The sequence below is a fragment of the Euprymna scolopes genome, chromosome 8 (assembly GCF_053919585.1).
Source record: "Euprymna scolopes isolate OS-2025 chromosome 8, ASM5391958v1, whole genome shotgun sequence".
NCBI classification, from domain to species: Eukaryota; Metazoa; Mollusca; class Cephalopoda; order Sepiida; family Sepiolidae; genus Euprymna; species Euprymna scolopes.
Window position 1 is genome coordinate 150250824 of NC_136489.1, and position 16126 is coordinate 150266949.

Below are 16126 nucleotides of genomic sequence, written 5' to 3' on the forward strand. Positions count from 1 at the left end.
TAGAATCAATCTGCTATTGATTATTATATATTATGAGAGATAAGTTGCCTGGTAGACTAATTCGCAAAAAAAAAAAAATAAAATTGAAAAAGTAAAATAAATAATAATGATAATGTCATTCATCAAATTCCATCTGTGTTTGTTTGCAATAACATGTCAGCTGATATTTTGGTTTGACAATGAATGCCCTGGAAAAGTCACTTCTGATTGATGTTTGCATTCAAAATATTAAAACGAAGAAATATTTACGGCAATTTTATTGTAAATTGAACTAGAAAAAATTAAAATAAAATGGTGAGGTACACCCAGGCTTGAACACAGGTTCATTCGATCAGTAGTTGAATGCTCTGCTGCTTCCAGATGTCAACAAATCTTTTTTTCTAAGAAGAAATTTGTTGAGATTTTATTATCTCCCTTGCCGGTGCAACCTAAAATATTTCCGTGTAAAAATTCTTTTTTATCTATAAGAAAGAAAAAAAGACTATTTTTTAGAATTTAATTTTTTCGATTTTCAATACTTATCAGATGAATTTTTGTACAAAACATATCTAAGAACACTACCAGACATATAAATTACCTTTGTGTGAGATTTGCAAAAGAGAGGTTCAGCCGTTTCAGAACCTATAAGGAAAGAACCCACACAAAGTGACTTTTATTTAATAGTAGAGATAGAAATAAGAAATCTGCATTAATTAAAATATAATATTTATGCATATCTTACGACTGGGCAATGCCGGATGGCCTGCTAGTATTACATAAACCTGCAGTATTATTTTGACAGAACCTACGTGAAGAATAAACGCGTAGCAAAAATGATAACTCATTAACAAATGGTTTTATTTTACCTGAATTAATCCTAAGGAAGTAAGAGTCCTTTCCAACGCCATCACCCATTCCATCATTTGTTGCCTGGAAATTAACAAAACAGAAAAAAAATTTTAAACATTTTTCATAACATCATTATTCTTTTTATTTATTTATTTTTTTTATTGCCATAAATAATGATAATGGTTGTTACAAGCAAAATCCTTTAAGTTACCCATTCACGATAAAGCCTGGGAGTGCATTATATTCATTATGTTCTTATCCTTAAGATGACTAATCAAAACCTTGTTCATGTGGCTACCTAATTGCAAGAAAATACTTGGGAAACTTTTCTCAATTTTTGTCACTACTACTACTACTACTACTACTACTACTACCACCACTACTACTACTACTACTACTACTACTACTACTACTACTACTACTACTACTACTACCACCACCACCACTACTACTACTATTACTAACACCATGTGTGCAACAGGATTTGTTTGATTATGGTTTTTGTCGCATATCAACATTTTTATACGACAGTAGAACACCCATCATCTGTTCGATTAACATTTGTTATGTATATTAATTATTAAATATGTAATTTAGTAACTTTGATGTTGGTTGATAATCACGTTTTTACAAAGATCACAAAGTCAAAATACATTGTGATGTCATAATAATAGATCGTTTCTCTCTTTCATTTCTTCTCTCTCTGTAATCTTTTTTTTTTTTTTTAAATTATCTGCATTAATCGATTCCTCCCACCACTTCTCTCATTCATCTTTTTTCCAAGTTATTAACCCTTCCTCCCAATGTAAAGATTAGAAGTGTGTATGGTTACAAGCAAGTAAGATAAGTAACCCATATATAAACAACTCATGAACTTCCAGAGCATAAAGCACACCCAAATATCTTATAAAAAACGAATGTAATCTTGACTCATTTCAATATCATTCCTTTTTTTGTGTCTGATGAAGTGGTCTCTTTGAATTGGGATTCTACTGAAACATGTGTGCACATATGTAACCAATAATGTTTGCATAATAAGCAGACTATATATATATACACAAACACACTTTTTGTTTTACATCAGCATTTATATGTGACTACACATTCATGAGTATGTTACGGACTTTATTTTTGTATAAGCAATATTGCCTGAAGAGGTCTCTAGTTCCTTGTAACTGGCTGACCGAAACATGCCCATGAATGTGTAGCAACATATAAATGCCTATGTAAAACAAAATTAAAAGTATAGCTTGCCCTACTTTGATATTGAGCACTCTTGGATTAATCTTATTAAAACTTCATTGGTTGTTTTACCTCTGGAATAATTATATATATATATATATATATATATATATATATATATATATATATATATATATATATATCGATTTACAGAAAGTTTATATCAGTCATCAGTACCGTCGGTTTCAAACCTGATAATAGGGGACCATTTTAGATACCCATATCAAGCTCTCCTCAGCCGATATAAGATGAGTATCGGCTGAAGAGAGCTTGATATAGGTATCTAACACGGTCCCCTAATATCAGGTTTGAAACTGATGGTATCAATGACTCATCTAAACTTTCTGTAAATATAAATAATATGTTCTTATTTTCAGATTTTTCCTTATAATAGAGCACTCTGTTGGAATCCTTTTTTCAAATATATATATATATATATATATCATTTAAAAAAATCAACACAAAAAAAATCGACATAAGTTTAAAAGCGATAAAAAGAACACAAAGTAATCTAGAACTTTGTGGCATAACGCTTAACACATTCGACCATAGTACATATGGTCTGAGGTTCGAATCCTAGAACAGTCAAGCTATGCTGATGAGAGGTAGTACCTTGAAACACATGTTTGTAGATTACTCTTTTATAAGTAAAATAATAAATAAATAATATTTGGGGGTTTTTTTTACGTCAAAAAAAAAAAAAAAATAAAATAATATGGGTAATCTTCTAAGGAAAAATATTTTCCTAGATCTCCAAGGTTGGAGATACTAATAACTGCATTATTGTTTTAAAAGATCAAAAAAAAAAAAAAAATCAACATATATTTATATGTATATATATATACAACTTAGCTAACTTAATAAAACTTACTCTCATCTATTGCTCTCATGACTGAACACAGTATACAACATAGTTCATTTTTTTTTTTTTACCTATAGAACAGTATTAGTATGTAAAGAGCCATAATAAATTCAATAGGATTTTCATAGTTCACCCAAAGCAGGAAAGCGTCTCGTAAGATGTTGCAGGGGTGGACCAGCTTGTTTGTACGAAAGCAAAGACCATTGTTGTAAGGAAGGAGAACAAAGACAGTGGTCATAGTTTATCTTGGAAATAGGAAAAACTTACCTGTTGTCAGCCTTCAGTTCTAAAACTTTATCAGGCAGCAGGAGACAAAACGAAAAGTTGTTGATGTGCTTTCCCATGTTGTAAGTAATTTGTTTGCACTCCGACAAATCATAGCAATTTAAAGGCCGCTTTTTTTTCCAGTTGTCAGAATTGTCATACGTCTCCAGAAAAGGCATAACTCTGTTCCGCACCCCAAATATAAACCAGCGAACAACGGTTCGATTCTGAAAAAAGAAAAAATATAAGAGATAACAAGTGAAGCATGCATGGTCCCCTGTGAGTGCACTGTGAACGAGGACTTGAAAAAATTACTAAATTACACATTCGCCCCCCCCCCCGCCCCATTTAGCCTAAAAGTCACCAGGGGACGTCAAATCCTGGTGAAAATTAACAAACAGTGTAGTTTTAAGTCTTAACATATGTAAATTTGAGTTCTGCACCATGCAAAAAAAGAAATGACAAAGTCTATCATTTTCCCCCCCCCCATTTAGCCCTAAAAGTCCCCAAGGCCTTAACATATTTAAAGTTGAGTTCAGCTTCATGCAAAACCACTAAATGGACATACACAGAAAATTTTGGACAAATATGGTAAAATAGTCCGAAAAATGAAGTGTTTTTATTAGACCTAAAAGAGCCCCTGGGACACACTCAAGAGTCATTGCGAAGTATAGACAAACAAAATTATATAGAAATCAGTTACTTACAACAGAAAGTTTTATAAAAATCCAAGGCATCAATTTTTTTTAATAAGCACAAAAGTGTCAATTTTAGCCATTTTAAAACCCAAAAGGCACCTCTAGGGGAGCAAACCAAAGTTTTCCCGGAAAATCCTTTCTGTTACATTTTACTCATACCATGTTTAATGTTTGCGCAAAATTTCAAAAAATTCCAAAGCGTAGTTATTGAGAAAAGTGTGGACAGATGAACGGACGAACAGACAAGGGTGAATTTATAAGTCCACCCTCCTTTTGTCGGGGGGAGGGGGGACCAAAAAGAATTTTTTTTTTTTTAAATCATTAAAAGTTCCTTGCCGAATGTAAAAAACAAACTTATAAACATATTTAATGAATCGTACAGGATGACCCCCCCCCACCACCACCACCACCAGCTGTAATCCTTTCTACAATCCAACTATACAGGGTTTTCCAAAAGTCTTGAGCACATTTTGACATTGAATATTTCGAGAACTATTAAGGATATAATCTGGTATATTTAGAAAGCTTGTGATCTCATGTTTTTCGTGGAATGTTCAAAGATGTTCAACGTGAGCACCATAGGTCACATGTTACACACATCAAGCCAAGTCCAATTCTTGCCAAACTCATCCCAGCATTGCGTTATCAATGGTTGCAACAGTTTCTGTTATTTGGGCCTTCAGCTCATCCACATCTCTTAGAATGGGAGGCACATACACCAGTCCTTTCACAAATCCCCATACACAAAAAAAAAGAAAAAAAAAGAAAGAAAATCGCAGGGTGTGAGATCTGGAGATCTAGGAGGTCAAGGCATGAGATCATGATAATCTTGCCCAGATTGTCCAATCCATCTGTCTGGCAGAGTTGTGTTGAGAAACTGTCTAACCATCATGTTCCAGTGTGGTGGCGTCTCATCCTGTTGGAAAATGAAGTTATCAGACTCTTTCTCACTCAAGCAGATTTGAAATGTGACCAAGACTTTTGGAACATGCTGTATTTTGTACAAATAAACTTTCGTCTATGCCTATTCACCAAGTTTTAAGCATTAATGTCCATCACTCTTATTGTTTTATTGCTGCTCAATAATGTGGGGACACTTTGGTGTTCGTTTTATCAGTAGGTGTGATCCTGAATGTACTACGCACTTGACAGACCCTAATCCCCCACAGATTTTATCTTTTGGGTTAGCTCAAAGATCGATCGATACCTCTGTTCAGTCTCAAGAGACAGTGGATACCCCCTGTAAAGGTAGCTGCATGTATAATTGTGAGGCAAGGGTTGCGAGATTTCCAACCCATTTTAGTACTGACCAGGCTCAATGTTGCTTAACTTCAATCATCTAACGGGAACCGGTATGTCAACGTGATTAAGCTCAAAGCTAATGTCTATGAAAACAATCCTTCTCTGGAACTAAAGTCGGCCATTACAGTTCAAATCAAGCTGATGCCAAGAAAGTGTGTTAGAGTTAATGATAATTTTGCACATTGTATTCAGGTGTATCCAGTTTATTGTTGAATGCCAATAAAACAAAGACTGTTGGGCATCCATGACTGAAGCTTGGTGAACAAGACAGACAGATACTGAAGATTATTTGTATCAAATATGGTTGGATGCAGAAACAATTTGTGAATTTTATTAATGATTCCATGGATAGATTTCTTTTTTTATTATTGGGGGGAGAGGAAAGAAGAAGAGAGATATGGTAATTTAATTCACAATGAAAAGTATGAATGACAACTTTCAATATTGGACATATATTTATTTATAACAACATAGATTACAAATGTTCAATCAATTATCTATAAACAAAACAACCAATAAACAAGTTTAACATTTTCCTTTTATTTTAAGGGACTCACAACTTATCAAGGCCCTAAGGCCACTCGAAGATAAGAGTTAATGAATATAAAGTAGTAGTTTAGTAATCATTAATGGTGTAAGTTGGGTAAAATTTGATTATTTAAGAGGATGGTTCAACAAGAACTTGTTTACATTGGACTTGAATCTACAATATTGTAGTCGGCTGAGAAGCAGGTGAGTGGAACAGTTTTCCACAGGCGAGCAGTTCTAGGAAAGAAGCTTTGTTCATGAAATCTGCATTTAGGTTTAGGCACAGATAGAGAGTGGGGGAAATTGTTCATAGTGTTTGTAGCTAGTCGAGTGTTTTTTTTTGGTGAATGTCTTTTTGACAAAACAAGGTTAACTGGTTGATGTTTTTTTTTAATATATGCAAACTTCAACTAAATTAATTTAATCTCTTATGTTTTCTTTCTAATATTTTTTAATAGCATTTTAAGGTTTGCTCCCTTGTCGGATTACTACTGTACGTGAGAATATTTTCCTATGAGATTTGAACTTGTCTAATGAACAAAAGCATACAATTACTGACTACACCAATAGCGTTGCTCATAGCACATAGTAATTTCATGGCTACACTAAAAACTATCCATTATTTCTTCAGTTCTCATTTTTGGCTCTTTTCCTTTATTTTCCATTATTAAATGGATTTACTGTAGTTGAGGGCAACCCAAAAGTTCCCCTTTTTTTTACTATTATATTGAAATCTAAGGGAGAGCGCCATTCCCTTTTTGGATTGCTCCATTTTCTTTTGACATTATAATGCTGAGTATTTAACAAAGAGGCAACGAGTACCATTTTTGTAATCTTTGGTATGATTTGACCAAAAATTGAACCTGGTCTCAAGCCCATTAGCAAACACTCTACAATTATACCAAATGCTCCAGTTTTTAGACGACTACTCACACCTGAGAGTATCCTATACATCTACAAGGCCACCATTCGCCCATGCATGGCGTATTGTTGCCACATCTGGGCTGGTGCACTTACCACCAGTCTCTCCCTCTTGGAAAGGATCCAAAAAAGAGCCTTCAATCTAATAGGTCCCACTTTGTCAACTAAGCTCCAACCCCTGTCCCATCACTACAATATTGCGTCTCTGTGTCTGTTTTACAAATATTTTAATGGAATGTGCGCTGATGAACTCATTGCACTTGTGTCCCCTCAATGTACATATCTTCGACAAACTCGCTCAGCAACAAAATCACACCCCTCCACTGTTGAGGTCCCTAAATGCCAGAAAATTTTCTACTCTAATAGTTTCTTCCATTGAACAGCTAGTCTTTGGAATTCCTTCCCTGCTACATGCTTCCCTGACTGTACTGATATGCAGAAGTTTAAATGTAATGTAAACCAACATCTTTCCTAGGCATGGTTTCAAATAGAAGCGCCTTCATCCAAGTGGCGATATACCTTGTTAGGGGTGAGCATGATTAAAAAAAAAAAAACTTGTTTCCATGGCAATGGACAAATCTAAACTGCTTGCTCAGTGGTTTGCTAAAAACTCCACTTTGGATTCTACAAACTACTCCCTCTCAAATTTTCCACTACAGACGAAAACGACACAAGATGATCTGAGCATTACCACTTCTTGTGTTCTGATTGTCATAAACAAAACCTCAACAACTACAAAGCATGTGGACTAGAAATGATTCTTGAACTTATAGTAATAAATAAAATGCTCTGCTTAGCTGGCCCCTATGCTCTCCAAGCTGTATAACAAATGCCTTGCAGAGTCTTGCTACCCTGATAGCTGGAAAATATTCTTTGTGGTACAAGTTTTTAAGAACTGTGGAGAAAGAACTGACCTACAAAATTATCGCCCTAGCCTTTGAATCATTAACTAATCTAGAGATAGTACATCCAAATAATAAACATCTGACCAACAGTATTAGGCCATCCAACTGCTGATATTCTAACCATCATCTCTGAACGGACATACCAACTGAATAAGGCAAAAAACAACAACAACAAAAAACGTTAGGACATAAACATCTCCAAAGTATTTAATAAAGTTTTGTATGTAGTTATCAGGAAAATTAACTCATACGGTATAACTAGGAGAAATCTTTCTTAATTAAAAGAAAAATCCAGGTTATTCTCAATGGTTATACATCTAAACATCACATCAACATGCGTGTACCCCGCACCCCTGGTCCCAGAGTAAATATATAGACTTACTAGCAGGCCACCCGGCGTTGCCCAGTTCTAAAATATGTATGAATATTATTTTAATTAATATAGAAACTGAGACATGTGCATGTGAGTATTATGTTTTTTTTTTCTAAACAGTTCATTTTTTTGTAAGTAAAAAAAAAACAAAAAAACTACTCAAGTTGAGATCGAAACCAAACCCTAAAGACAATGAATCAGGTATGATAACCATTAAACCAGCTTTACACGATCTTTAGAAAGTATTTTCCAACCTCCTTATTCTTAACATAAAGAAGCTGTTATGTTTCATGGCTGCGCATGCAAATTTGTGAAAAAGTTGACAAACAGAAAAATCCGATCACCTCCACATAACAATTTTTTAATTTTAGCCCCTAAGCCGCCCCTTTTTCTCGGTGAAAATGGATTAAAAAGTTTTCCACATGTCTGAATGCTCTATACACAAAATTTCAAGTTTGTAGATAAAAAATTTGTTGAGTATATAGGTTGAAAAATGTCATCACACACACACACACACACACACACACACACATTCTCACTTTTATAGATATTCCTGATTTCATAAACGACCTCCTCGATACAACCATGTCTGAGACGAGTATATTTGCTGATGATACCCTGCTCTATTCCTGGCAGGAGGACAAATTGAGTGGCCACTCATGCAAGACAACCTGAATGAATTTTTAGAAAATGTAGCAGAATTGGGTCAAGAATGGATGATCACATTTTAATTCTGCCAAGACGTAGTTTCCCTCAATAAACAGTTACAAAAAACCTTTCCAATTACTAATTGTCATGGCCAACAACACCCTTCCCTGACATTCTCATAAGATGAGTTGGAATAAGTACATGGAAGATGCTGCCAAGTCTGATGCAAAGAACTAGAAAACTTCTTTCATATGCCAGTATTCTGTGTCTCTATAAAATCACCAGTATTACCATATCTGAGCTGGTTCAGCAAACACTAGCCTCCCCTCTTGGACATGGTGCAAAAAAATAATTTCTAATTTCATGTCCTGCACTGCCTATCAAACTCTAGCCTTAATCACATCACTACAGAGTTGAATTCCTTATGCTTGTTTTACAAGTACTTCCATGGAATGTGCTCCAATGAACTTGCTGCACTTGCACGCCCATTTTCTTATTTTGAGTGTTACTTTTACAATATTTCAGTTGGTGTAACCTCTAAAACATTTTTCAGGTGTAACTTGTCAAATTCGGGAATCTCTTTTTTTTTTTTTCTTGTTTTTGTTTTACTGCTTTTTTACCCTAAAGAAGGCACACTGCCATTTAGATGTAAAGGGCTAATAGTTGGGACTAAATTTGCAGGGATACTATGTAGGGAGTTGAGCAGCAAGATGTCTGTTCACATTACACTTCTGCATGTCAGTACAGTAAAGGAAACAGGAACCTCGGAGGAAATTCCAAAGTCTAGCTATACGAGGGAAGAAGTTATTTGAGTAGAAGGCTGTCCGGCATCTAGGGATCTGTAGAGTGTAGGGGTGGGATTTTGCTGCTTGTCAGGTTAGTCGGGGATATTTCCGTTGCAGGGTACAAGGGCTTGGAGTTTGTCAGAACACTTTCTATTAAATAAAAGAACAGCTGAACCCAGAATTTGCACAGAATTTCAAATAGAATCGTCTATTTAATCTATGAGGATAGCATGCTCTCGTTCCATCAGTCACGACTGGATAGAAGTCTTAAATATTTCATAATTGTATTTTTGAATGTCGCCGGCACTAAGGATTGAAGCGTAAACCTCTAGAAGAGTTATAAATGTATAACTGAATTTGACCAGGTACTTTATCCACTACACCACGAAACAGAAATACTCCAGATTTGACAAGTTGAAACGTGAAAATAACATTGAAGGTAAGGATGTATGAAGAATCCAAGAAATACGAATAATCAATTCTTCATCTCAAAAATTAAAAAATGTAAAAAGAAAAAAGAAAGAAAATGTTTGTTAATATGAAAGAATAAAAAACGTTTATGCTGGAACTTTTACAACAATGCATAAAACAAAAGCAGGAAATCTATTTAAAATAAGCACCAGCAGGAATACCAAAACAAACAGCATAAAAATAAATGTTGGAAACTCTTCAATAAAAAAAAAAATGAAAAACGATGGAAGTTGAATTACTCAAGATTCTGTTTCAAATACTATTTACAAATTTAACTATAACTCCGAAAAAAAAAAGAAAAAAAAAAGAAAAAGAAAACAACCTCGGGTTTGTATTACTGTACACATAGATTCGAAAAAGTTGTCAAAAAACAAATATAGAACAAATAAATGTTATCAAAGGCAAGATAAGTTACTTTTCTACCTAACTGGATATATTTTTTGCGTTTTTATTCAGTGTAACATGTTTATTCAGCTCGAAAAACATGCAGTGTTTACCGATGTATTGGAAAATTCAAAATGGCAGCCGACTCTCTCTCGGAGAGGGTACGTTTGGGAAAAGGTATTATAAATAATAAACTAGACAAAATACTGTCAGAAATTCGCTCAATATATGTTACCGTGACATAAGTTGACATGTATTCGGTTGTTTTCTAACAGTATTTTGTCTAGTTTATTATTTATAATACCTTTTCCCAAACGTACCCTCTCCGAGAGAGAGTCGGCTGCCATTTTGAATTTTCCAATACATCGGTAAACACTGCATGTTTTTCGAGCTGAATAAACATGTTACACTGAATAAAAACGCAAAAAATATATCCAGTTTGGTAGAAAAGTAACTTATCTTGCCTTTGATAACATTTATTTGTTCTATATTTGTTTTTTGACAACTTTTTCGAATCTATGTGTACAGTAATACAAACCCACAACCTCATATTAAGGTATTATGAAGACATCTTTTGACAAGATTTCTTCGAATAAACAGACGAAAGCAAACTAAAGAGAGTAGAAAAACGCTGGGTTTACTTTCGGAAGTTTCGCAATTCTCAATTCCTTTATTTTTTTCCTTTAATCCTCACATTCAATGAGCAAAGGGGAAAGAATTTCTGTTTTCTAAGTCCAAATCTATCCAGCTAACATTTATCGTTGGTTAAATTTTTACCTTAAATTTATATATATATATATTTTTTTAGCTTCTTACATTAAGTAATTTCATGCGATGTCTGGAGCAATTTCCATAAAAAAAATTAATTAAAAACTTATTTACTGTTATGAAAATTAGGACCAGTGCAACATAAATTATAAATGTCCTAAGAAACCCGTGAATATTATGTTTGAAGACAAAATATACCTTGGTAAAAGCTCATTTTTCTACATTAATTGGAAGTGTTTGGGGGGGGGGAGAATATGATGATTATTTAACATTAACAGGGAGACCCAATGTTGCCCGGAATTGAATGATGATCAAATATTTCACACTTCCATATTTTTATTGTTATCGAAATCAATAAAATCACCCATTTTTCAATCAAATTGATTAATTGCATGGCCTAGTTGTAGGTGCGCCGGGAGGAAGCTTCACATACCTCTCTGCAGTGACAGTTTACAATACATTGGTGGTGACTCTTTTATATATATATTAAAAAAAAAAACATTATAATCTACATTGCACTGTAAAGAACCTACTGTTGATTTTATAAAATTATTTTTATATATAATGGCTTGAATTAAAGCCTAAAATTCAAATGTTGTGTATCATGCTTCAATTGTGCTCTAAACAGAAACATTCATTTCGAACCTGCCCCTGTCATATCAAAGAAACTACTGTTGATTTTATATTTTGGGTCTCTCAACTTGTGTGGTAATAGAGCTTCTCAAATGCACTTGTGATGTTAGTCTGTGTAAGGTGTTAACTTTGGTCAAAATAACCCGTTCCTTCTCTCATCAGATTATTTTGATTATCAATTATTAATACTTATCAAAGAGATTCCAATATAAAACCTATCTAAGAACACAGCCTGGCACATAAAATACCTTTGTGTGAATTTTTTTAAAAATCGACTCAACCATTTTCGAATCCATAGGGAACAAACATACACAAACACACACAGAGAAAGTTTCTTTTATATGATAGTAGAGATATGGTGTTAGATGAGTAATCGCCAATGTAAGATATTCTGACATGCTGAAATGTTTCATTTTTGTCCTGAACCTCAACACTTCCAAAGCATCAGAACTTATTTCTGCTATAATGCTCTACTGAGCTAGTCCCGTCCTCTAAACTTTCTAACACTTTGCAGAATCTCACCTCCTGCTTGTTAGAATATGGCCTCTATCATACTGTAAAGTAAATAAAGGCGACAAAACTTGAACCTGAATTCTAAGCAAGACTTGAATGAGATACTTATGTCACTCTCCAGATAATAACAAAGCAATGCAATAAAATAAAAATATCAAGCTCAAAATTTGAAGATAGAAAATTTTCTTCCAATGTATGCAACTATGTCAAGAAACAAATAGAAAAGAAATTTTGAAAAGTTTAAAGCACCACTATTTTTATTTTTTTTTACAAAGGGGTTACTCCATATCAAGGCCCGGAGGCTACATGAGGATAAAGATTCATGTGTGTACTGTAGTCATTGGGACAGTAGCCTAGTAATCGTTTGTGGTGAAAATTTGATATGATCAGAGTATTCCCGAGGATGGTTCGATAAGAACTTTTTTACATTGAACTTAAAGGCAACAATATTGTAGTTAGCTGGAAAACAACCCCGCAGAACAGAGTTCCACACACACAGGCAGTTCTAGGAAAGAAACTTTGTTGATGGAATCCACGTTTAGGTTTAAGAACTGAGAGAGAATGAGAGAATTTATTGATAATGGTTTCAACGGGCGGTTTTTGTGAAAGACTGGCAATGAGGGACCATAGATTGGAACTCGGTCGAACACTTGCCATGAAAATAATGATAAAGCAGAGACAAGCTCGCAACATCTCTTCTGTGGGAAAGAGGTTGCAGGGAAGAGAAAAGGGCATCGGTTACTAGATTACAAAGTTGGTTTTGAACTCTATCAAGTCAGGATAAGGTGTTTCTAGCAGCTCCTGCCCAGATGTCGCAACAGAATTCCATCGTAGGATGTACTTGGCTCTTACGCAGGTAGAGAATTGCATCGGCAGTGAGATATCTACTGGAGCAGTAGAACGATCCAATCATTTTTACAGAGAGTAAAAATGACACCAGGTATTTTTCAATAAGCTACGGGAATTTTAATTTTGCTATCACATGTTTAAATGATATTCTAATAATGAACACTTAATGAACATATTCATGAAGTATATATAAAAAAAAAAAAAAAATCAGTAATTTTTTATTCAAATTAAGTGAAAAGAAATGTGATCTGTTTGTGAAAAAAAAATACTTTCCTTATATAATTGACGAAAATGGTAGAATTTCGGATCCTGTTGCTCTTCATCAATTAAGGATATGCTGGCGTCATACATTACAAGCAGTTTTTATGGCCTTTTTATGGCCTGCTAACGACAAAAATATGTTTATTAAAAAATATGCATAATTTATGGGCGCCATGAAGCAACATTAAAACACTGCATAAAAGTAATTTGAAAAAATTTTTTAAAAATATATTGACATCCCAATATTTATCCAAAAAGTGGGACTGAAAAGGCAGTACCTCAGAGCAAGAGCACTTTGGCCTGCAAAAATGCCTGTGCAACCCTATTGGCATTCCTGCCTAAGGCAATTAGCAATAAACTAACTCTTTTCAAAAGGAAAAGGCAAAGCCAGAGAGAGTGAATCTCCTCAATTTGCACAGAGTCAAACTCTACAAGAGTCAAGGGAACAAGCTATCTCAACTATTGTTGAGATAGCTTGTTGGCTGTGAGCTGAAGGAAAACCCTCCAGCTAACACATTTTTACATCAGTTAGGGGATAGGTGTTGCCAGTGATGCCAAAAAACTATAGTATTGGAGTGTGCAATTAAAGTAAAATTTCAGAGATAAAACAATGACAGCAGTGGTTTATAAGTCTTGCAGAAAGCAATATTCTCAAATGAAGGAGCATCTGGTAATAATTTATTTTATTTACCTTCTTTTCAGGAATGGCAAGAGTGAATTTGAAGAAACTGGATTCGAACAGGGTACACCCATGTTTTCAGTAAGCACCGTTAATCACTTAGCTACAGAGACAAAATTACATTAGCATATATATATATATATATATATGCATACATATATGAATATATATATATATATATACATATATATATGCACATATATATACATATATGAATATATATATACATATATATATGCATATATATATACATATATATATGCATATATATATACATATATGCATATATATATACATATATGCATATATATATATACATATATGCATATATATATACATATATGCATATATATATACATATATGCATATATATATATACATATATGCATATATATACATATATGCATATATATATACATATACGAATATATATATATATACATATATGCATATACATATACGAATAAATATATATATACATATATGCATATACATATATACACATATATGCATATACATATATACATATATATATATACATATATGCATATACATATATACATATATGCATATATATATACATACATGTATGCATATATATACATACATATATGCATATATATACATACATATATGCATATATATACATATATGCATATATATATATACAGATATATATGCATATATATACATATATATATGCATATATATATATGCATATATATATGCATATATACATATATATACATATATATATATGCATATATATATATATATAAATATAGACATATATATATGCATATACATATATAAATATACACACATATATTTGCATATACATACATATATAAATATACACACATATATTTGCATATACGCACATATATAAATATACACACATATTTGCATATACACACATATATAAATATACACACATATATTTGCATATACACACATATATAAATATACACATATATATATATATACATATACATATATATACATAATTATATATATATATATACATATACATATATACATATATATAATATACACATATATATAGGCATATATATAGATATATATATACATATATATAAATATATACATATATACATATAAATACATATATATACATATACATACATACATATACATACATACATACATACATAAATACATACATATATATATACATAAATACATACATATATACATATATATATACATATGATGATGATGATTGCAACGTCTTGTCAGACGAGTGCCAGTCCCTCAGACATTTAAAATCCATGAGCCGAAATACCTGAGGGAGTATACATATACATACATATATACATATATATATATACATATTCATATATAAATATATATATACATACATACATATGATGATGATTGCAACGTCTTGTCAGACGAGTGTCACTCCCTCAGACATTTAAAATCCATGAGCCCAAATGCCTGAGGGAGTATCTATACAAATATGATGTTACAGAGTCTTAGCTTTGTACGACAGCTAAGTCTCTCTATATATCTCACATATATACATACATATACATACATACATACATATACATACATACATACATATATACATATATATACATATATATACATATACATCCATATGATGATTGCAACGTCTTGTCAGACGAGTGCCACTCCCTCAGACACTGAAAGTTCATGAGCCCGAAAAATGACATATAGTCCTGCCAGCGCATTCACATGCTCAAGCAGACATGACACTAAAGACAGTCATTGTTATACATACATATATTTACACGCACACACACATATACATGCGTACATACACAATACACAATACACACACATACATATACATACACACACACACATGCAAACATAAACAAGACGGTCATTGGTATACATACATATAAATGTATACATGCATACATGTCTATAAGCATACGCTCATATATACCCATATACATACACAATGCATAATACACAAACATACATATACATACCCACATTCATACATACACACATATACTTACACATACATATACGGACACATATGCACATATATATACATACACTTACCTACATATACATACACATCCATATATATGCATTGATACACATAAACACATAATGCATACATACAAATACACATACATACACATCTGCATACATACATATACATACATGCATGCATACAAACATTTATAAATGTATATATGTACACACA

At 32.9% G+C, this 16126-nt stretch overlaps 1 protein-coding gene across 1 annotated transcript in view; it reads right to left on the reverse strand.

The window, feature by feature from the left end:
- LOC145283831 (uncharacterized) overlaps positions 1-16126 on the reverse strand; it is a 242537-nt gene that overhangs the window by 16892 nt on the left and 209519 nt on the right. The window contains exons 3-4 of the mRNA XM_080132927.1: positions 3200-3423; positions 846-909 (exon numbers count right to left, since the gene is read on the reverse strand). Of these exons, the coding sequence (XP_079989053.1) occupies positions 846-909; positions 3200-3423 (288 nt within the window). The remainder of the gene's footprint in view (positions 1-845; positions 910-3199; positions 3424-16126) is intronic.